Source organism: Benincasa hispida, chromosome 7 (assembly GCF_027475165.1).
Source record: "Benincasa hispida cultivar pf3 chromosome 7, pf3_genome.v1.1, whole genome shotgun sequence".
Lineage (NCBI taxonomy): Eukaryota > Viridiplantae > Streptophyta > Magnoliopsida > Cucurbitales > Cucurbitaceae > Benincasa > Benincasa hispida.
In genome coordinates, this window is record NC_143484.1 from 7,109,976 (window position 1) to 7,132,142 (window position 22,167).

Consider the following 22,167-nt stretch of genomic DNA (forward strand, 5'->3'; position numbering starts at 1 on the left):
GAAGATATCGAATTTTTTCTTTCTTTTTCTTAAAAAAATACAAAAACAAAATGCAATATAAAAACAAAAATTATGTTGTAAAGTTGTTTTTTGTTAGATCCTATTCTGGTATTTAATTTTATAATCAATAAGTTAAGATTCTCTTAAACTAAAAAAAAATCTAATTTCAAAAAAAATTTCACAAAATCAATTTATAAAAAGTTTATATAAATAAAATTAGATTAAAAACGATTTTCAATTTTATAAGTATTTTATGCTATTCTTTTTAAAATTTTGTGGTAATCACAAATGAGTAAAAAAAAATCCCTATTTTGATTGGGATGATTTGATTATTTTCTTAATTTTGAACTTTAATCTAAACAAAATTATTATTATTATTATTTTAAGTTAGTGCACACTTAGTCAAAAGAATGTATTTGTTCTTTTGATTTGAAGCTTTAATTATCTTCCTAACTTTAAACTTTCATTTCAACCATGATGTTTTTTTAACTATGTGATAGTCCTCTCTCAATTCAATCTAAATATCTTTTTTATTTTGATTTGATGATTTTATTATAAATATATATTTTTTTAGATTTCATGATAATCCATGATTTATCTTTTTAAATTCAAACTTTAATTTTAAAATAATAATAATAATAATTATTATTATTATTATTATTATTATTATTATTATTATTATTATTATTTGTAAATATCTTCCTTTAGTTTAAAATAATCGTTTTTTATTTTGATTGGGATGATTTGATTATCTTTTAAATAGTACTTTAATTTAAAGAAAATATTAAAAACTTATTATTTGCAGAGATTTTGTAATGATTCTCCCTCATTTCAAACTTTATTTAAAACCAACATACCTTACACAAATATTTAAAAAAAAAAAAAGAAAAGAAAAAATTCCTAGACCTAAAAAAGAAGAATAATTAAAGAGAGGAAGAAAACCTTGAAAAATAAGAGATACTTGAAATAGAAAAATTGTAGACAATGGCTACCCCCGAAAGATACTTAGAAGATTTAAAGAATAAGAAAAAAAAAACACGAAATGTTGGAATAATGAAATTTAAAAAAAAAAATACTTGATTGCAACAAAAAAATTCTATGGAAAACTAAAGCAAAAAAAATATAATAATAAATAGGGAGAGTAAGTTAACAAAATCTTTTTTTATCCACATGAATGATATGCTTTTTAATGGTAAATTTTGCATCTTATATCAAATATTAGAATAACCAAACTGTAAACCAATAAAATTCACGTGAATTATGAACTATTAGAATCAAATATTAGAGATAATCAAATTTTAAACCAATTAAATTTACGCGAATTATAAACTATTTTTCCCTTATAGCCCTTTAACTCGATTGACTATTTCAATTTGAATGAACAATTATCAAATAAATTTTAATCTGAGAGTTTAAATTGATTCACTTATGTAAATTTAAATGTTTAATTGATAAAATTACAAATCTCACACGATATTTATCCAAATAAAATATAATGAAAAAGTTAAATTGATACACTTATGAAAGTTCACATTTTAAATTAAGACAATTATTAGTTTAAAATTTAAATTGATACAACGACAAAATTTAGAATATAAATTGACATTTGTCCATTTTTTTTCATGAAGTTTCCATTGTTATATATCCTCTTACATTGTGATATGGATCAACCAAATTTGCATAAAAATCAATGCAGCAAAAATGTCTGCTTCATTAGTGATGTGGATAGCGATGCAAAATATTAATTGGTTTACCAACGAGCAAGAGTACTCATTGAAGTACACATATTAAGAAAATAAATTGACATTTTCATCAATGTTTCCATGATATTATCGACATGAGAGACGAATTGATCATTATATCGTATAAAAATCTAAGAAAAATAAAAATTAAGCAACAAAATATCAATTATATAGATATAATTAATAGACATGTTAACTTGTTTAAGAATTATTAAATATTTATTTTCTAATTTAAATTTATTTTTATAATTTTTCCAAAAACATACATCGAAATCGAAATTTTATTAATATTTCTATCGAAATTTCTATAAAACTATGACATTGATATTTCCATCGAAATCGACATTCTAAACCTGAGATACATACACATTTTAGACAATAATCCTAAGTGAAGTGTATCTTACACATGATTGATGACTTATGTCCCCGAATGTGCTTCAAGTTCACTATCAATCATGAACAAGAAGGGTTAGAAATAACCTCTTTCAATATATCATAAGCTACAAATCACTTTTGTTGTGCTTCCGTTTCTTCTTAGAAAAAGTAGGATGGTTAGACTGCTCATGACTAAGATTACATGATTCAGATTTTGATCCAACCTTAGGTAAAGCAGCTGTTCTCTCAAGATCTGCCTTGCCCGAAAGGTGCATTGCCTCCTCTTCCGATTCTAGTATGCGTATGGAGTGTGCCATTTCATTCTCCTTCGACAGATGCATCGGTTTAATTGATGGCAATACATCAGCGTCTCTTTTACTTTCCTTGTACATCAGGAATGATTGTACTGGTGATTTTTCTCTCACACATGTTTCTTTCTCACTCTCTGGTGAAGTTTCAGCAGAAACCAAGTCCACTGGTTCGACCATTGGGCCAACCTCGACGTCTTTCATATGCAACTGTCTATCCCAACAGTTATCTGGCTGCAGGGCTTTTGAAGTCGAATGTGTTGATAGTGATGACTGTGGAGATGTCTCTACCACAACGCTTTGAACCTTGCAGTAACCTCCATCTCGACCATTGATGCTGCCTCTGGTACGGCCTCTACCTCTACCTCTTCCATGTCCCCTGACCAATGGAGCTTTAGTTAGAACTGTTACCATATGTACAGATGGAGAAGCACACCCGTCGCGTGGTTGGTTTTCTATATTGTTAGCATCATTAGCAGAACTTGGAATGATTGTGATTGGTTTAGTTGAAATGACTGATTGTTTTCCTTTCAGGTGTCGAGTTTCTCCAATCATCTGCAAAACTCGAATGCAGGTTGTTTGAATGCACTCCAATGATTTCATAGCTCCATCACTAGTAAAAGAATCAAGTGCACATGCACACTGATTATGAATAGTTGTCAAACTTTGTACAAGTAAATGTGACGTTCCACTCGAAGGCTGAAACCGCATATGTGACCTTTGGGTGAGAGGGGTGATCAAACGTCGAGTAACATTTCTATACCACACCATGTAAGGATCATGGTACTGCATTGGCTGTTCTTCTAACTTGCCCATTGCAATGTTCGTCTCTCGAGCCTCCCATAATTTAATATACTGTCCGTGATAGGCCTTCCAATCATAATGATGTTTTCCTCGCCTGTCAATTATATGCAGCTTTGTTTCTGTATCACAAGGCACTGGGATTTCTTGGCGAAGACCAAACTGGCGTAGAACTCGTTCTGGATGATGCCATTCAACAATATCAAAACAAATAAGCGGAGCAACCGTCTGCCACACATGTTGATCTCTGAGCAAGGAATCTGGTAAGGATGCAAGACGCTCAGAAGTATAAGGTTGCCAGATCATCTGCACTTAGTAAAAACACCAGAGTAAAAACCTGGAGATAAATGATTAATTAGGCAATTTCTTATAAAAAATATATCTTTTATGGACTAGTTCTTATGTCATTCCACTTTAACTGTTTTGTTATCTAGAAATCAAGTAATGAACAAAAATATATGAATTCCTCAAGAGAATACCTACAATAACTAAAAAAACAAGCACTTATTAGTAGGAAAAAGGTCTACCACCTCCAAAGACTCGTGATCAGCGAAAGGACAACTAAGGCCCACAAAAAGTTAAGACGACGACTGAGGGAAGACGAAATGAACCGGAAAAAAAGGAAAGCCTAAGGCAATAGAAAGGATCATTAGACAATTTTTGTGAGGAGACTGCAATCTTGCCTTACTCTTATCCAAAGTGTCCTAACAAACCTCCCCACCTACTACTTACCATTGTTCCAAATACTAAAGATGGTGGCTGCCTCTGTAGAAAGGTCAAAAAAATTTCTGGAGAGGAAGAATCGGAAAACAAAGGGATAAACCTCATTATTTATGAACACTGAAGAGTTATTCTCCCCGTAACTTTAGGTGGCCTTGCCATGCAAAAAATGCACGAAAAGAATAGTGCTCTCCTTGCTAAATGAGTTCCGAGGTTCCAAATTGAGTAAACAGCAATTTGGAGAAGGTTGATTGAAGCAAAATTTGAGTCTAGTCATTCATGGCATTACACTGGGATCCATCAAATATACAATCCTCACAGGGGCATTAGTTAGGATACTTCTTAATTTTTTTTTTTTAAAAAAAAAAAAGAAAAAAAAAAGAAAAAAGAAAGAAAACAAGACTTTTCATTGAAATAATGAATGAGTCTAATGCTCGAAGTACACGAGAGAAAACAAAAACAAAAGACTTCAAACTTGTCAATACAAGGCTAGAACAAATGACAACATAAATACTAAAGCTCTGGAGAAAAATTAGAAAACATTCCAATTGAACAAATATCTCACTATGAATAAACAGCAAAGAGCTTAGATAGAGAACAAGATAAGATTTTAACTCAAGCAAACCCTAAACGAATAGGAAAGGAGCTTCCACCACAACCGCGCACAAAGATTGAGTCTGAAATTTAATGAAGGGCCAACTAAAAAAATGACTGGCAAAGCTCCAAAACCAAATTCTCTGGAAGTTTGTTATTAGCTGGATTTCTTGGAGGATACTTCCAGACTAGAATTAATGTCTGGAATATATTGAAATATAAAGGAATAGCTACAAGACAAACCAAGTATCAAGGCACTCGGAGCCTCCCTCTTGAATATGCTAACTCAAACCTTAGATCACTCCACAAAATGCCTATTGTCCCTCAGCCCTCTCTCTTGTATATATTAACTCCTTAACTAATTACACCAACACCTTTACTAATACTATACTAACCCTAACTAGGACCCTTACAAGCCCTAGAAGGCCAATGGTATCCTCCGAATGTCAAATTTTATCTTGGCCCCGTCCGAAAATATATATATAATTCTTCCTTTTTGGAAATTGCTCACTATGCTATTGATATTCAAGAGAAACTTCAGCGTCACAGGCTGTACAAGGCTAGCTCACCACTCTTGCACATTGCATAGAATGCAGCTGTTAGGATACCTCCTAATAAGAATACTCAAAGAACACCAAGAATAAATAAAAACACTAAAAGATAGAATTATATTGCAATATCAATAAAGAAACTATAATATACTACAATATACATCAGCACATTCTTTTTTTTAAAAAAAAAAAATGACACAATACTTTTCATTGATAAAATAAAAAGAGCCAATATACCTCAGCACATTCTAGAGGGCTGAGAATCCTCTCCCAAATTCCCAATTAGGAAATCACAACAAAATCTTCACACTTGCTCCCAACACATTCCTTCTATTTATAACTAAAACTAAAAACCTAACAAACTTACTACCTATTTATTAATATGCCCTTTCTAATAATCATACTAATATTCTATTAATACTCCCATTATATCTCTAACTAGGTCTCTTACAGCAGCATTCTCACAAGACCACCTCCTCCTCTCTTTGCCCTTCTGTCTCCTCTTTTTGGACAAGCCTTCTGAAGGTCAGATGGTTGGCTTTCCTACCATAACATGTTCATCTTCTACTCACTTCAACTTTACCGGGGCTTTAAAAACAAGAAGAAGCATCTTTGAGTCAACATCATCAAAGCCTTCTTTTGGGTCCGTTAACTTTTCGAAGCAAGGAGAGACCTTTCGAACACTTTATGGATAGTATCACCTACTTAACTATATCTTGGTCTAAATTGTGACCTCTTTTTAAATCTTTTACTTTTGGACCTCTTGTTATCAGTTGGAGAAGTCTTTTGTAACTCCTTTGGTTTGGGATCTTTGTCACCTATTTTGTAATTTTATACATCAATAGAATTATTTCTTGAAGCATTAATATAATGTACATATAATCAGTATGATTGTGGACAAAGAACATGAGAACGGGTAAAATAAGGAACCTGGTTCTCTGTTTGCTGATCCAGCAGGTCCCTGTAAAATATGAGTGCTCTGTGGGGATTATCTCTACGAATCACAGCTGCCTTCCATCTAAATACAAAAGAAAATAAACTTCAGTAGAACGAATAAAGAAACATATTGAGTATTAATAGGATAATAGTGGAAAGACTATTAAGGGTATTAACAGTGGTATATTTTTAATTAGTTGAAAAATTGTTAGGGTGGAGAGTTATAGATATTTGAGAGTTGGAGAGTTTGGGTTAGAAGGAAAAAAAATTTGAACATTAGTTATTCTATGAACTTTTTCAAAAGGCTATTAGCATTGCAAGTTTTCTTTAATATTCCACTCTAGTTTCAACTTTTACTGTTCTAGTAATGGGGATCCTATCACATACCTGCATCCTAAAGGATCTGCTGGTAATTGTTCGTCATCTACAATAGCATCCCCTTCAATGGAACCTCTCTCCTCCTCTGCCTTTCTATCTGGTATAATTGATTTTCGACCTTTATATGCCAACCTCTCTGGCCGGCTAATATCTAGGCGTTCCCATGCCCATATCTACAGAAACAATAATTAAAAGAGAAAAAAAAACCCAAAAAAAAAGCAATAAAGTTATAAGGATAAACCATAAAGCATGGATGGAGGGACAATTTCTTCCATAGTTCGCCATTGATTGAGAAAATTATACAAAGAAGTTAAAAATTTTAAAGTTTTATTTTTAATTTCCCCTCATAAATTAGAATGTAGTATTTTGTCCCTTTCTATGAAAATTTCCAGCTTCGCTGCAAAACATGCATACATAATAATAACAGATTGTAATCGAGATATTCCTTTAATTTATAGGATATTATACATGGTTTTGATTCAAGAAATAACTGAATTTGCATTGCATACTCACACCTGCAACAGAACAAGAGGGCCAGAAATCTCATTGGCCCCTTTCTTGCTGGCTCGGCAAAGCTCTCTATATAAATGTGCAAGTACTGCACTTCCCCAACTAAATTGCTCAACATTTGCCAAATCTCTTAAAAAAGGTAGGAACATCAACTGGACATCGGCTCCAGACTTATCCGCAAAGAGAACACTACCCATCAAGCTTAAAATATACGCTCTGGCATAGCGTTGTAATGTAACATCATTTGCATCAGATGGAGGTTCTTGAAAATGAGTTCGCAACCAACTAACCTTAAGGGCTGAGCCATGGAGCACACTCGAGTCCGGCCTGAGCCCTAATAGCTCCTCACATAAATCTTCCCATTGGAGATCAGTATTGCCAGTCACTACCCAGCCATTTACTGGTAGACCTAACAACAATGCTACATCTTGTAGCGTGACAGTACTCTCACCAACAGTAAAATGGAAAGTGTGGGTTTCTTGCCGCCACCTCTCGACCAATGCCGTAATCAAGGGCCAATCAATTTGTAAGATTCCAACCCTATATACCCCATAAAATCCAGCCTTGATGATAAGTTGACGGACACGGGGATCTAATTGCCAATCTTTCATCATTGCTGCCAGCCGTTGTCTACAGGTTAACACACTAGGGTCCTACAAGTTAGGAAGCTTGTCAATTTGCCTATTTCGAAATATGAAAATTTATATTTGATTAATGCAATCTACAAGAAACTACATAAGTAGATCGAACCTCCCCCATCCATATGGCTTCAGATCTATGCTGACTTTGTAGAACAAGAATCGAATTGTCTACTGGTCCCGGATCCAAAAAGCTATCGACTTGGGCATCATCTGTGGCTATCTCATCTGTCATCTGCAAAACATAGTGCAAAACTCGGTGAACAATAAAATAACTAAAAAGAAAATATAGAAGTTCGGTTAGCCAGCATGTTAAAAAGAATTAGAAACAATTTTATATAACACAAACAATTTGGAATATACCTGGTTATCAACAATGGTTGGTTCTGGAGCATTCATTGAATTATGGTTGCACAGTGGCTGTCTTTCAACATATAGTTCTAGACAATTAGTTCCCGGTTGTCGTACCACGTCAAACATGATATCTATAGACTCATCATCATCTATTGGCACAGGTATGTATTCTCTACATGCCGGATACCTACATATGATCTTCAGTTTGAAGGATTGCTTGTCGAATCCGGTAACGCTATATATCCTATCAACCAACTCATTATGCGTTATCCCATAGCCAACTCGGATGGGCTTTGGTGCAGCACCTTCATAGGAAATGCCATGTGGTCCCCTCATCGTTGTCCCATTCCAGTAACACATGAGTGTAACACCTTGCCTACTCATCGTCTCCCATTCACTATTTTAAGAAAATGTAATCCAAGCAAATGCCACTATTGAAACAACATGGACGTTTCCAACCAATGCAGGATCAAACATTCACACAAAATGAGAGAGCCACGAGATGTAACTACAAACTGCATTAACTTTGTTTACTACCCAAGTCTCAAATGAGCATGAGGTTTCATGAACACGAGGAATATAGAATAGAAAAATATTATCAAACCAACAAGAATGTTACAATGAATTTTGCCCTTCAAATTTCTGAGAAACTCACGCTCATCAGGCACAAGCAGCAAGCAGCAAATCTAAGTAAATTAGGAAAATGGGGCCAAAATGGTGGGATTACATAACAATATGGAGTTGTTTGGGGTACCATAATGGAATGGGATTGCAATGTACTGTAATCCAAAACCCATATTTGGATTGAACGTTTTGGGTCCGATTTGTAATACTAAACTCATTCCGTTCCCACAGTTTTCAATCCAGCCCTCTTTCCTACCATTTTCTCACTTCATGATCCCATTTCTGTTCCGCCTTCGATTCCTCACGCATTCTAACACCCCTCAGATTTCCAGTAATCTTGATTACATTCCAGCTCATCCTAATTACATAACATTAAGGAGTTGTTTCAGGTACCGTAATGGAATGGGATTGTAATGTAATGTAATTCAAAACTCATGTTTGGATTGAACATTTTGGCCCGATTTGTAATACTAAACTCATTTTGTTCCCACAGTTTTCAACCTAACCCTCTTTCCTACCGTTTTCTCGCTTCATGTTCCCGTTTCTATTCGGCCTTCGATTTCTCACGCATCCCAATACCCCTCAGATTCCCGATAATCCCGATTACATTCCAGTCCCCCAAACAGCCCCTAAAAGTAACTGGAATGGAAGACAGACATTTTCAACAATATATAAGAAGGCTAAGAATGCAATGGCCTATAAATTAAATTTATTCTTATTTGCATAAAAAACTACATAACAAAATAGACACTATTGTCAAATTTAGGGTAACGAGCATGCATTTCATCTCTGTTTCTTTCTCTTCTAAGTAAAATGTTAATTTAAAATTGATAATTTCCAACACTTTCCCAAAAGATGAAATAAATATTCCATCTAAAGTATATTTGATACTTGATAAACCCCAATTGCAAGAGTATATGCATGTACGCACATGAGAAAGTGTACGGGTATGTGAGAAGAGTGTACTCAGGTGATTATGCAGGCTTGAGGAATTTTTTTAGTTAGAAGGGGGGAGCAGACAGCTGAGTTATATAGTTGTTAGTTGAGGGGGTATCTTTTTGCTAATTGTTGTTTTGGGTATTCTCTGTGAGATTTGGAAGATGTGGAAAAAAAATCCCTTTGTTTCCTTGTTATCTGATCATAAATAAAATTGTTGGGCAAGACCCATCATTTTTGGCATTGAAGCAGTAAATTCCGAGGAAAGGCATGTAAGATAGAAGGCATAATGAGAGTAGGTGGTTGAGGTTGGAGTTGAGCAGTCAGAGATGGGAGCAAAAATGGATTCTCATTTCGCAAAAACTTGGGAAGGATCGCAGCCCTCGAAGTGAAGATGGATTTTGAAATTAAGTTGATTTAAGAGCTTAAAATGGTAATTTCTTGAGCTAAAGTATGGATGAACATGGAGAGAGGGATCAACTTCATCAGAAGGGACACAATCAGATAAGGTAAGTATGTAATTGATGATGAATCCAAAGAAAAGGAAGGGAAGGCCAAGAAAAGAGTACCACGAGCAACAAAGGTATGCTTGCACCTGGTAATTGATACTTTCTCTGTTTGATATGAGATTAAGGAAGTTCAAGCAGTCAAATTATAAAGGAGAAAAGGTGAAGATCTAGATGGTTGGTCACATCGAGTTGAGCGCTATTTTGTTTTGAATCGATTAACTAAAGAGACAAATTGGAGGGAGCATTGCACTACCTACAAGAGGTATTAAATTGGAACTAATAGGAAGAAGAACGAACACTGATGAATAGCCAGGAGAATTTTGCACACTTCTGTTTGAACAACTCCGACCGACAACATGAGGATGCTACCCACTCGCTTCACTAGGAAAGGACCATGGGCAGAAAGAATAATGCCGATCAAGTTTCACTCAAAACTAGAACTCTCCTTCACATTTTTTTATTGCATGAGTTGGTTGCATTGCATATCAAGTGACACCCTCTACACCGATAGACACCCTATCTTTCATTAGTCTTGCGTAAGGCGATGGGGTAGACCATGCCCTTTCTGCCCACTCCTCCAGAGTTGAAAGTCAATATAAAATTCAAATTCTAGCCAACTAAGTTAGTTGGTTTGAGAAAGTCTGTAAGATTTCCCTTACAATGTTATTCAATTGAAAGAAAACAGCCCGAAGACAGTACAATCCCTCCATTCTCACTCTCGAGAAAGCCTTCCAAGATACCAGCCTAACTCCCCCTTACCCAAATCTGTTATTTATTTACAATCTCTCTCTCATTCACTCATTTGGTGGTCCCCACTACCCTTTAATTACCTTCTTACCCCTATGTTGATAATGAAATAGTATCGGTGGCCTAACATTACTCCTGGCTTCTAAAGACACCTTGTCCTCAAGATGGAAAGTAGGAAATTGACACTTCATATCAGCAACATCCTCCCAAGTAGCTTCAGACAGTCCTTCCCAACGAATCAATACTTCCCAATCCCTAGTCTTATCATTCTTCCAATATGCTAACGCAGAATGTACCTCATGACGATTTCCCAAAACTTTTTTAAGCTCAGAAACATGAAAAACAGGGTTTATCATCGCCTCAGCCGGTAATTGTAACTTGCCACCTTGCCAATTCGCTCTAGCACCAAAAATACAGTCCAAAATACTTCGGAGTAAGCTTCTCATTCCTCTTTTTCGCCACAGAAACTTGTCTAAATGGTCGTAACTTCAAATATACCCAATCACCAACAGAGAATTCTAATTCAGAATGCTCCCGATCAACAAATTTCTTCATTCTATCTTGAGCACCACTCAAATGCTCTTTCAGCCTATCAATAATAACATCCCTCTCCTGAAACTGATGATCAAGAGCCGAATTTGGTGTTTAACAGTCTCCATAAAAGAGTAATGGATAAGGTGTTCTTCCATACAATGCCTGAAAAGGAGTTATTCCAATCGATTCATGAAATTGAGTATTGTACCAATACTCTGCCGAATCCACAACACCCACGGGTCGATTTCTCACTACAAAAACATCTCAGATAAGTTTCTATACACTTATTCAACACTTTCGTTTGGCCGTCCGATTGGGGATGATACGCAGTACTCCTATGCAACCGTCTTCCAGCCATTTTGAACATTTCATCCCAGAAACCACTCAAAATACCTTATCCTGATTAGACACAAGGGACTTAGGAAAACCATGCAGCGGACAATCTCCTTAACGAAAACATCAGCCACAGTTTTAGCATTAAAAAGATGTTTCAATTCCAAGAAGTGAACATATTTACTCAGTCTATTGACTACCACGAAGATCACGTCAAACCCCTTAGCTTTCGATAAGCCTTCAATAAAATCCATTGAAATGTTATCCCACACTCGATCAAGAATCCCCAACGGCATCAACAAACCTGCAGAAGATGCAGCCAATAGTTTATTTCGTTTACACACAATGCATTCCTCAACATATCACTTGATATCCGACTTCATCCCTTCCCAATACAACTCTCCTATCAACCTCTTGTAAGTACGTAAAAATCCTAAATGACCACCAATCACTGAATCATGATATGTGTGTAAAATAGTTAGCAACAAGGAGGAGGTTTTCGATATCACCATTCTTCCTTTATACAACAATCGCCCCTGATTCAAAGAAAATCGAGGGACACTCTCACCATCCTCTTTCAACTGTTGAATAACCTCTACCAACTTAGGATCCTTCTCCACTTCTTCTTGTATACTTCCCACATTTATCAATGAAGGTACTGACAAATGGTCAAGGTCTGCTACTAGAGGCTATCGTGAAAGAGCATCAGCAACTCTATTTTTGGCCTCTAGCTTTTATTGTACTTCAAAATCATACCCCAATAACTTTGATACCCATCTTTGATGATGAGGTTGAATAACCCTCTGCTCCAACAAGAACTTCAACGCTTTTTTATCTATCTTCACTATAAAATGTTTCCACAAGTACGGTCTCCAACACTGTACTGCTAACACGACAGCCATCAATTGCCGCACATAAATTGGTTTTGCTCTAGCTTGAGCCGCCAAAACATGACTACAAAAAGCAATTGGTCTTCCCTTCTGGCCCAACAAAGCACCTATCCCGTCCCTGAGGCATCAGTTTCCACTTCAAAGGCTAAAATCAAGAAGTGCCAACACCGGTAGGGACACCATTGCTCGCTTAAGTTCCTCAAACGTCAATCCACTCAAAAGCCCCTCGCTTGAGTAAATTACTCAATAGGGTAACCACACTCCCATAATTCTGCATAGAACGACGATAATAGCCAATCAACCCCAGAAAACCCCTTACTCCACGGATATTTTGAGCTCACGGCCATTCCAACATAGCTCGTAATTTCTCCGGATCAACCTCTATCCCTTCTTGCAAAATTAAATGCCCAAGGTACTCTACTCTTTCTCTAGCAAACTGACATTTATTTTTATTCACATACGACTCATTCTCTTGAAGAGTATGAAGGACAACATCTAGATGCTTAAGATGTTCTTCATAATTCGGGCTATATATTAGAATATCATAAAAAGAATACCAATATGAACTTGCACAAATAAGGTCAAAATACCTTGTTCATCAAGGCCCAGAAAGTTGAGGGAGCATTTGTTAATCAAAAGGGCATTACTAAGAACTCCTAATGTCCTTCATGCGTCTTGAAAGCTGTTCTCTCCATGTTCTTGGGACTCATACAAATCTGATAATATCTCGCTTTCAAGTCGATCTTCGAAAAAATAGTCACTCCATTCAACTCAACTCTTCCACAACTAGTATAGGAAACTTATCTGGCACTGTGACATTATTTAAAGCTCTATAGTCAACGCAAAACCTCCAGCTCTCATCTTTCTTTTGAACAAGTAGCACTAGACTTGAATAAGGACTCCTACTTGGTCGTATAATGCCAGCAATTAACATCTCGTCAACCAATTTTTCAATCTCTTCTTTTTGAGCATAGGCATAACAATACGGCCTCACATTGATTGGTCCAACTCCGATTTTCGAATGTATGTGATGATCGATTCCCCTACTCAAAGACAACTCCCCGGGCCATTGAAACGCACTGTTATAATCATCAAGTACAGGACCAACAGATGAACCCCTTTGAGCCAACTCATTCAATTCTACTACAATACTGCTTGACATTTCCACATGTTCACCTTCCACCAATTCGATACTCATCGCTCTACATTCAATCAGATATCCCTGATCCTTTCCATCCCCACACTTCACCATTCACTTCAAACTTATTTGAGTTCTTGATAAACTCGAATCCCCTTTCAATTCAATTTGTCTTCCCCCGTGCACAACCTTCATTGAGAGTGTGCACCAATCTATCTCAATAATTCCCAACTTATACAACCATTGCATTCCCAGAATAACATCCACTCCGCCAAGCTCTAATGGTAGAAAACTCTCAATTATTCTCATATCACCTATCGTTAATTCTACCTCACTACATACACTTTTTCCCTTCACAGCAGTTCCCGTTCCCATAATCACTCCATAATTGGCAGTCTCTACTACCGGTAACCCCAATTGATCCACTAATTTCAGAGCAATGAAATTGTGAGTTGCTCCACAATCTTGGAAGACAACCACTAATTGTTCTTCGATCTTCCCTTTCAACTTCATCGTTCCTAGATTTGTCAACCCACCATCGAGTTCAAAGATAATTCTACCACTGGTTGTACTATTTCTAGAGTCTTTAACTCCACACTTGTATTCTCCTCATCGTTTTCTTCAGCGACCTCGAATTCTTTGTTATTAGGTCGCACAACCAATACTCGCAACTCCTGAACATCCTTCGTTTTGCATTGATGTCTCGGAGAATAACATTCGTCATAACAAAAACACAGTCCTCGATCTTTTCTGGATTGGAATTCAACGTCAGACAGTCGTTTCACCAAATCTTTTCGCTTAACTCCAGTCGGTGAACTCCCTCACAACGTAATCGTTCGAATTGACACTACCTCATCCTCAGCCGGCCTTACTTGTCGTTGGGCCCATTGCGCCAGCCTTAGTTTGAGCCAATTCCCGATCCTCTATTAATTGGGCTATCCGCATCATGCTAACCAGCCCAACCAATTCCCAGCACTCTACTTCTGCCTTGATCCACGATTCATGCCCATTTATGAAAGTATTCTCAAGAACTCCCTCTGATAGGTGTGGTAGTGAAGCAACCCATTTATCGAACAGATTTCGATAAGCTTCCACGATGGTTTCTTGTTTAATTGCCAAAAATTGACCGCACACTGTTCCTTTGCGTGAAGAATGAAATCGTGTAAGAAATCTCATCTTACGATCATGTCAATCCTTGAACGGTTTGCGTTGCTATTTTGATATATACCAATCCAATGCCACATCTTCAAAATTAATCATTGCAACTTTTAATTTCTCGAAATCGATCAGCTTATGGATCTGAAAATACCGATCTGCATGAAATAACCACAAACCCGAATCCATACCCTTGAAGACCGGCATCTCTACCTTCTTAAATTTAGTCTGATCTTCTGTCTTACTTCCTTGTTCATCGGTCGTTTCTGAAGATTTCCTCGCATCTGCACCTTTCTTCGTTTCGTCGGTTGATTCTTGCAAATTCGAAGAATCGTTTGATCGATCCGCAATGATTTGCAAAATCATCTTCTGCTGACTATTTGCTTGAACACTCAACTTCTCAATGCTCTTGGCTAACAACGTAAGTGTATCGTCGATCTTAGGTAATCGCATCAATTCCATTTTCATCATTCCGGTCTCTTGATCCATCACTTCCAATTGTTCTTCAATCTTCCACTGCGCCATTTTCCCTAGCTTTCCTAGGATGAAAGCTCCAATACCAATTTGTAAGGTTTCCTTTACAATGTCATTCAATTGAAAGATAACAGCCCGAAGGCAGTATAATCCCTACCTTCTCACTCTCGAGAAAGCCTTCCAAAATACCAACCTAAATCCCCCTTACCCAAATCTGTTATTTATTTACAATCTCTCTCATTCACTCATTTGGTGGTCCCCACTACCCTTCAATTACCTTCTTACCCCTACGTTGATAATGAAATAGTATCAATGGCCTAACAATTTGCTACTTATGAGGGTGCTTTGGAGGCCTTCATTCGGAAAAATACCCTTAGAGAAGATGCCAAATGGGAACTCACTTCCTCTATTTCCCTTCAATTTCTTGACTTCCACCTCGAGGACAAGGTGGTTATTTGGGGAACAGGTCGGGGTACAATGAACTAAGTATATAGTTGATATCCGTTGAAGAAAAGTACCTTTTTGCTAATTGTTGTTTTGGATATTCTCTATAAGGACTGAGAGAGGTGGGAAGCTCTCTAAACTTCGCTTGTTTCCTTGCCATCTAATCATAGATATAGTTGTTGGACAAGGCCGATCAATATGTTGCTGGAAAATTATAATAGGGGAATTCAAAACAATAAAAATATATATAACAAAGGAAGGAAAAGTGGAGAAATAATTGCATCTCTTTTTTTTTTTACTAAGAAACATTTCATTGATTAATGACATTGGAGAAAACCCAGAAGCCAAAAGGTCATTACAAGAAACATTAAATAAGACAAGTTGAAAAGATTACGGGTACTTATCTTTGCACCAATAAAAAGCAGTAGACAAAACCAAATTCATAAACCTATCAAAAGAGGAAAAAGAGTCCCCAAAAAGATGATCGTTGTGCTCGAACCAAAGAGTCCAAAAGAATGCATGCGTAAGAGCTAACCAAATCATTTTTGTACTACCAAAGGATGACCAATCAGAAACCAAAATATCAAAGATAATATCGGACCATGCCAAGGACCAACCAAAAGCATCCATAACAAAGTGTCAAAAGCAAGAAGCAAAAGAACAATGTACAAAAAGATGAGCTGGAGATTTACAACTGCACTGACACATGATACACGAAGAAGGCGAGAGAGAATATATGTCACTCAAAGTTGCAGGTGTTCAGCAGTATTAGGGTTTAGAGTATAGCACACTTCGAATAGCTATGTCCAATCTTTCACAAGCTCTATATGTTTACTATGAGAATGAAGATCATAAAAAAACAAACAAGAGAAAACTCAAACACACAACTCTCAAAATTGTCTTGCCTTAAAAAACGAGCTTAAAAAATAAAATCCTCTCTACTTCCTCTATATATGCATCAATCCAAATTATGTGCTTTCCATCAGAGAAACAAGAAGAGTGCCTCCAACTAAGCTAACCCAACATGCTACTTAGGAGTTAGGAGTTATCTTTTTGCTCTTTCTTCGACTTTCTATAAAATGGTTTTATGTGACCCTGCTTGTGGCAGTAGTAGAACTGAATTTTCTGCTTCTTCTTTTCTCTACCTTTGTTGTCTGTGCCTTTATGAGGTGCTTTGTTGATAGTTTTCCCTCTCTCTCCAACTTTGAAGCTTGAATTTGGAGTAGAAGTCACACCAAAATGTCTTCTGTGAATCTCTTATGCAAAAGCTGCATCTATAACATCTTCAATTTTCAATTTTCTTGTACCTAAAGAGAAAGGTAAAGATACTTTCAGAGATTCCCAACTATCAGGTAAAGAAGTAAACAAAAGGATAGAAGTCACTTCTTCGTTGAACTCAACCTTCACCAAGCATAACTTTTGAACGATCCTATTGAATTCATTCAAATGTTCTGCAAAAGACACACCTTCAGCCATTTTCAAATCCATGAGTTTATTAATAAGGTATAACTTGTTCAAATAAGGCTTCTCATATATATTTGACAAGGTTTTCATCAGACCAATTGTTGTCTTCTCATTTGCCACATGGTCAAAAACATTCCTTGACACAGTCAAGCAAATAATCCCTAGTACTTTTCTGTCAAGAATCCTCCAATCTTCTTCTTTCATACTTTCTTGTTTTCCAATCAATGGTAGATGAAACTCCTTGCCCATGATATGCAGATAATCATTTATTTGCATCTTCTAGTAATCAAAATTTGTCCCATCAAACTTGTCGATAGCAATTCCTTCAAAGCAAGACATTGCTCTTCAAAGGTTCCCTAAATTTAATGATGTGGTTACCAGTTGAAAAATTAGAGGGTTCCAAATCCTAAATTAAACTCTGCTTGGAAAGAGCCATAAAAAGATGAATAGCAGAGGAACTAAAAGAGAGCTCTTGACCGCCCAAAATTAAATTCACCTCAAGATAAACCATTCAAACCATAACAACCTCTTGACTCCAAAATAAGTATTTCACAGACCACATGTCAACAAATGCAAGAAAGTCACATTAACTATGCTTGGGCAGTATTCTTTATGTACAAAAATTGAAAAAATCACTAAAGGTCAGTATACTTCGGGTTTGAGCTAGAACCCCACAAAAATCCATGTACAGTTCTTGGGGCTACAATTTTGATATGTCATGATTGGTCCATGTAGTTTATAAACACCATTGGTCCTTGTAATTTAAGAAACACCATTGGTTCGTAGAAGTCACGATTTAGTCCCTAACTTCGAGTATGTAATGATTCAGTCTATGAAGCAACGTATTTCAAATTGAAATGGACAAAATCATTACATAAATCTACAGGAACTAAATCATGACACATTTTACACTAAAAGAACTAAATCTTTACTCAATGAGTAACTAAATCAATGTTCCAACAAAATACAGAATCCAAACAAGAACTTTAACAATTGATTCCCTGACATGAAATGAAAATAAGCACGTGCATAGAGACTCCATTAGACAAACACAGCAAACATGTTCAAAAATAGAATAAAAACCTGTGGATTTGAAATTACCTTGGAAAGATCGCTAGTTTTGGATGGCTTCACCTCTTTTCGATGGGTTTCGCCAGAAAATGACGATATAAGAGAAACCGCTGAGTCCGACTACGAGTATCCGTTAAACAGTATAGGAAAATTGGTGAAGCGTGATGGTTATCTGGGTTTGAAATCCCGCAAGGATTAGTGGATGTCAACTATGAAACTCGCGGGTTTGGACGAGTTGAAGTACTGAGACCGCTATCTGAAACGGCGGCTGTTTCAGAGACCTCATATTGAAACCGCTATCTGCTGTGGAGTTTTGGGTTTTAGCCCTTCACCATGCCCTAAAGTCCTATAGGGTGTTTGATCCATGAGTTCGAAATTAGAGGGCAAGCCCATATTTGAGTGTTCGAAATAAAAAATTTTAAGAAAAATTGGAGGGTGCCTTTTGATCTTTGTCAAAAAAAAAATAATAATAACAAAAACAAAACAAAACAAAATAAAAATAATAACATTTTTGGCAAAAGCTCATCGCATACATGACATATTTTTTTAGTCTCCTAAATTGCCTCTGGTATGGTCGATTGACAGTTTTTTCGAGTACTAATTGCTATACCAAGTATAAATTCTCAATAGAAATACAGTGTAAAGGAAATCATCGATTATGAAACTTTGATAACGGGCAGAAATGCACATTATTACAACGCAAAGATATAAAACAATGTATGATTGCGACGGTAAAAATATATAAAATCGTGTCCAAAAGCATTAAGTTTAGAACATTGTGATCACATGCGTCCATCGCATTAAAGCAATTAATTTATGTATTTTGTGCAGAAAAATGCGTTGGCGCAAGGCAGAGTTGCGATCCAAGGAATTTAGCATCCGAGCGCATTAACAGATTGCGACAGCAAGGTTATGCAATCATATGCGTTCGCGAAAATCTGCTCAAGAAGGTGGACGCATAGAGCCGGCACATCAAGGTGAAAGCTTAATAAATCATGATGGGATAGAAAGCTGATGACGGTCAAATCTGAATTTAGTTGACAAGTCGTTAATGTCACACTATAACAAGTACACTCAAATTTTCGGTGACAATTATTCGGCACATCAGACAGAGAATTAATGATATCCCATCAGTGCAATCATTTGAGAGAAAAAGCTTTTCACTCTGAAGCTCTATAAATACCGAAGGCCACCTTCATTAAAGGAGTTTGGTTCGATTCTAGCTGAGCCATACAGAGAGTTCACCATATAGAAAATAGTTAGCCTTTGTTCATAGTTTTCTTATACTTAGAAGGCAAGAGAAAAGAGAAGACGTCGGAAGATCCTCCTGGTCAGCTCGAAAGAGTGCCAAGGAGCGTGGAAAACAAAGAGGGTCGACTCTTGCGAAAGCAAGAATATTCTTGGAGCAGAGTATAGAAAAACAATGTAAAATTCTTGGGAAGCAAGAAATTGCTACCATGCTCCTTATCTTTATTTCCCATTGTCATTCTGTATTTCGATTTCATTTATAGAATGGAACCTGCATTTCTACATCTGTTCACTCTCTTTACATTATGCATGAGTAACTAAACTTTCGAATGGGTTGAGAAGCACTTAGCTAGCATGACCTAAGATCTTCATTGCATGCGATCATCTTATCTTATGTTGCGTCCATCACCCCTTTAGAGCTACTCGAGAGAGAGTCTAAAGAAAGAACCTAAGACTTGAGAGAGCTAAGTTAGAATCTAGACTTGAGAAAGCAAGATTAGATCTGCATAAGTAAGAGATAGAGACTTAGAAATAAGCTCTATTTGCTAACATGCATCGCATGCACCTTAGAAATAGGTTATGGTAGTATGTGGTCGCCTTATGTATGTATGTCATCCATCATCGCATAGACAAGAGTAGAGGCTTAGACATAAGTCCTATAGACATTATCCCATACATCGCATGCGTTCTAAAACTAGGAGCTATAGCATTTTCATTGAGAAATGACTTGTTGTTGTATGTATGTAGCATATCGCATAACGTGAACGCAATCTTAGGAAGTGTTAGCTGAACCCCTTCTCAACCCGTTCCCACGCATACTTATTGTAGTTTTCGTATTATTAACTCTTTTCTCAATTCCACTGCATAGACTTTATACCTTAACATACCAACCAATGCATTGTTTTATTTGTCACTGCAAGGAGATCTAAAATTACCATCGCATACTATTTTCCAAGTCCCTGTGTTCGACCCTAGGCTTACCAAGCAACTTAGTAGGATTTATACTTGGATCTTGCTAAGAAAACTTGCATGCACAACCCATACACCAATATTTCATCGAATTAACCACGCGTCAGACTTCAACCTAACGAATTCAAGGGATAAAAGGTATCGAATTGTTCTTCCTTTTTAAAATTTGAATGGACGGTTTCATCTTTATTTTGATTTGATTTAACCATTTTCGAAAATATTCAAAATTAATCAATCTTTGATTTGTTTATCACCATTTTGATTTTAATTTATAATATATCTTTAGATTTTACACTATTTTATTGGTTAATTATTTTAAAATTTGAATTAAATTTTTTTATCCTGATTAAGATTTTACTAAATATTTTATACATACTATCATCTAACAAACTGTATATTTCATTTAAATTTTATCATTTTTTTGTATTTTTAATTACCTTTTATTCATTATCATCTTATTATATTATTATATCATTAATTTGTCTTTTTGACAAACAAATAAGTATTCACTTTTGCAATCTTGTTATTTTTGCTATACCTCTACAATGAGTTAGGTTTCTTTCATAGATTTTGTGGTTGATGGAGTTATAAATACAGTGTAATTGTTGAAACTTAAATGAAAATGAGATTATGAATACAGTGTAATTGTAAATAAACAAGTTCTCTTTCTGATTTTTCTCCCTTGAATTATATTTGAATTTATATTTTATTATCAAATTAGATTTTATCTAACTATTTATCGAATTAATCACAATAAACAAAAACTTCATGATTTTTTTCTCAAATTTATATTTGAATTTATTTTTTATTATCAAATTTGATTTTATCTAAATATTTTTCATTACTTTATACACATTATGATCAAATTAATTTGATCTTTTTTCTCCTATTTTTGATGTTTTATGTCATGCTTCACATTATTATAAAACATATAAACATACTGAAAAACGTTTCAAGCAACTTCTGATAAAAAATAAATATAATCATAATCTCATACTTTATGAAGGAAAACTCATCGATCATTAATAAATCTCGTTAAACCTTAGTTGAGAATGAGCATACATTGCTCTAGCTTCCAATGTCTGTATCTGGCCAAGAGACTCATACTTCGGCCTCTCATTTAGAACTACCTACGTGCACGTGGAGTTTCTAAGTGTCGTCAACACCTTAGGTACTTTTTGTATACCTTCTATACCTTCAGTATCCAACTTACTAAACATATCATACTTAAGAAAAAACATATACATTAAGAATCATTCCATTCATTTGTAGAAATATAACTTCTATCTTAAAAGCGCATGCTTCATCATAGATACTTAGCTTTTATAATGAATTAACATATAACCTTGGCATGCAATAAAACATAACATGCTGGAGAAGAAATGCTATGCAATTCGTAAAACTTGGTTGCTTGAAAACGTATAAACTTATCATCAAACATCATTGAAATCGCATGGTCTTTTATGCACAAAACATTGAAAAACATTAAGTTTATTTTAGTCACTCACTACTCGTCTGGACTCTTAATGGTTTGTAGGCTTCTCCTAGCTCCTCTTGTCTTGAAACACATAATTCCTTGTTAGATTCCTTAGAATTCTCATGGAGATGCTTTAAATCGTTTGCTTACTAGCAAGACCTTTACTAGCGGGATCATCACTAGCGAGATCGACACTAGCAAGATCATCACCAAGGAGATCATCACTAGCGAGATGTTCATCCTCATG

At 35.7% G+C, this 22,167-nt stretch overlaps 1 protein-coding gene across 6 annotated transcripts; it reads right to left on the reverse strand.

Moving 5' to 3' along the window:
- Positions 1–2,005: 2,005 nt before the first annotated feature.
- On the reverse strand, positions 2,006–18,636 carry LOC120068978 (serine/threonine-protein phosphatase 7 long form homolog). 6 transcript variants are annotated; one of them, XM_090315817.1, is made up of 9 exons: positions 18,257–18,484; positions 16,837–16,998; positions 15,766–15,895; positions 7,917–8,304; positions 7,666–7,788; positions 6,921–7,568; positions 6,415–6,578; positions 6,022–6,109; positions 2,006–3,532 (listed from the first exon to the last, which is right to left on the reverse strand). In XM_090315817.1, exons 3-9 carry the CDS (start codon positions 15,849–15,851, stop codon positions 2,243–2,245), a joined length of 2,787 nt encoding a protein of 928 aa, XP_090171943.1. In that variant the 5' UTR covers positions 15,852–15,895; positions 16,837–16,998; positions 18,257–18,484; the 3' UTR covers positions 2,006–2,242. The 6 variants fall into 6 exon arrangements, with proteins under 6 accessions (XP_090171943.1, XP_038876549.2, XP_090171944.1 ...); XM_039020621.2 differs by lacking the exon at positions 16,837–16,998 and having other exon boundaries at positions 18,257–18,559; XM_090315818.1 differs by lacking the exon at positions 16,837–16,998 and having other exon boundaries at positions 7,917–8,283; positions 18,257–18,477.
- Positions 18,637–22,167: the final 3,531 nt, after the last annotated feature.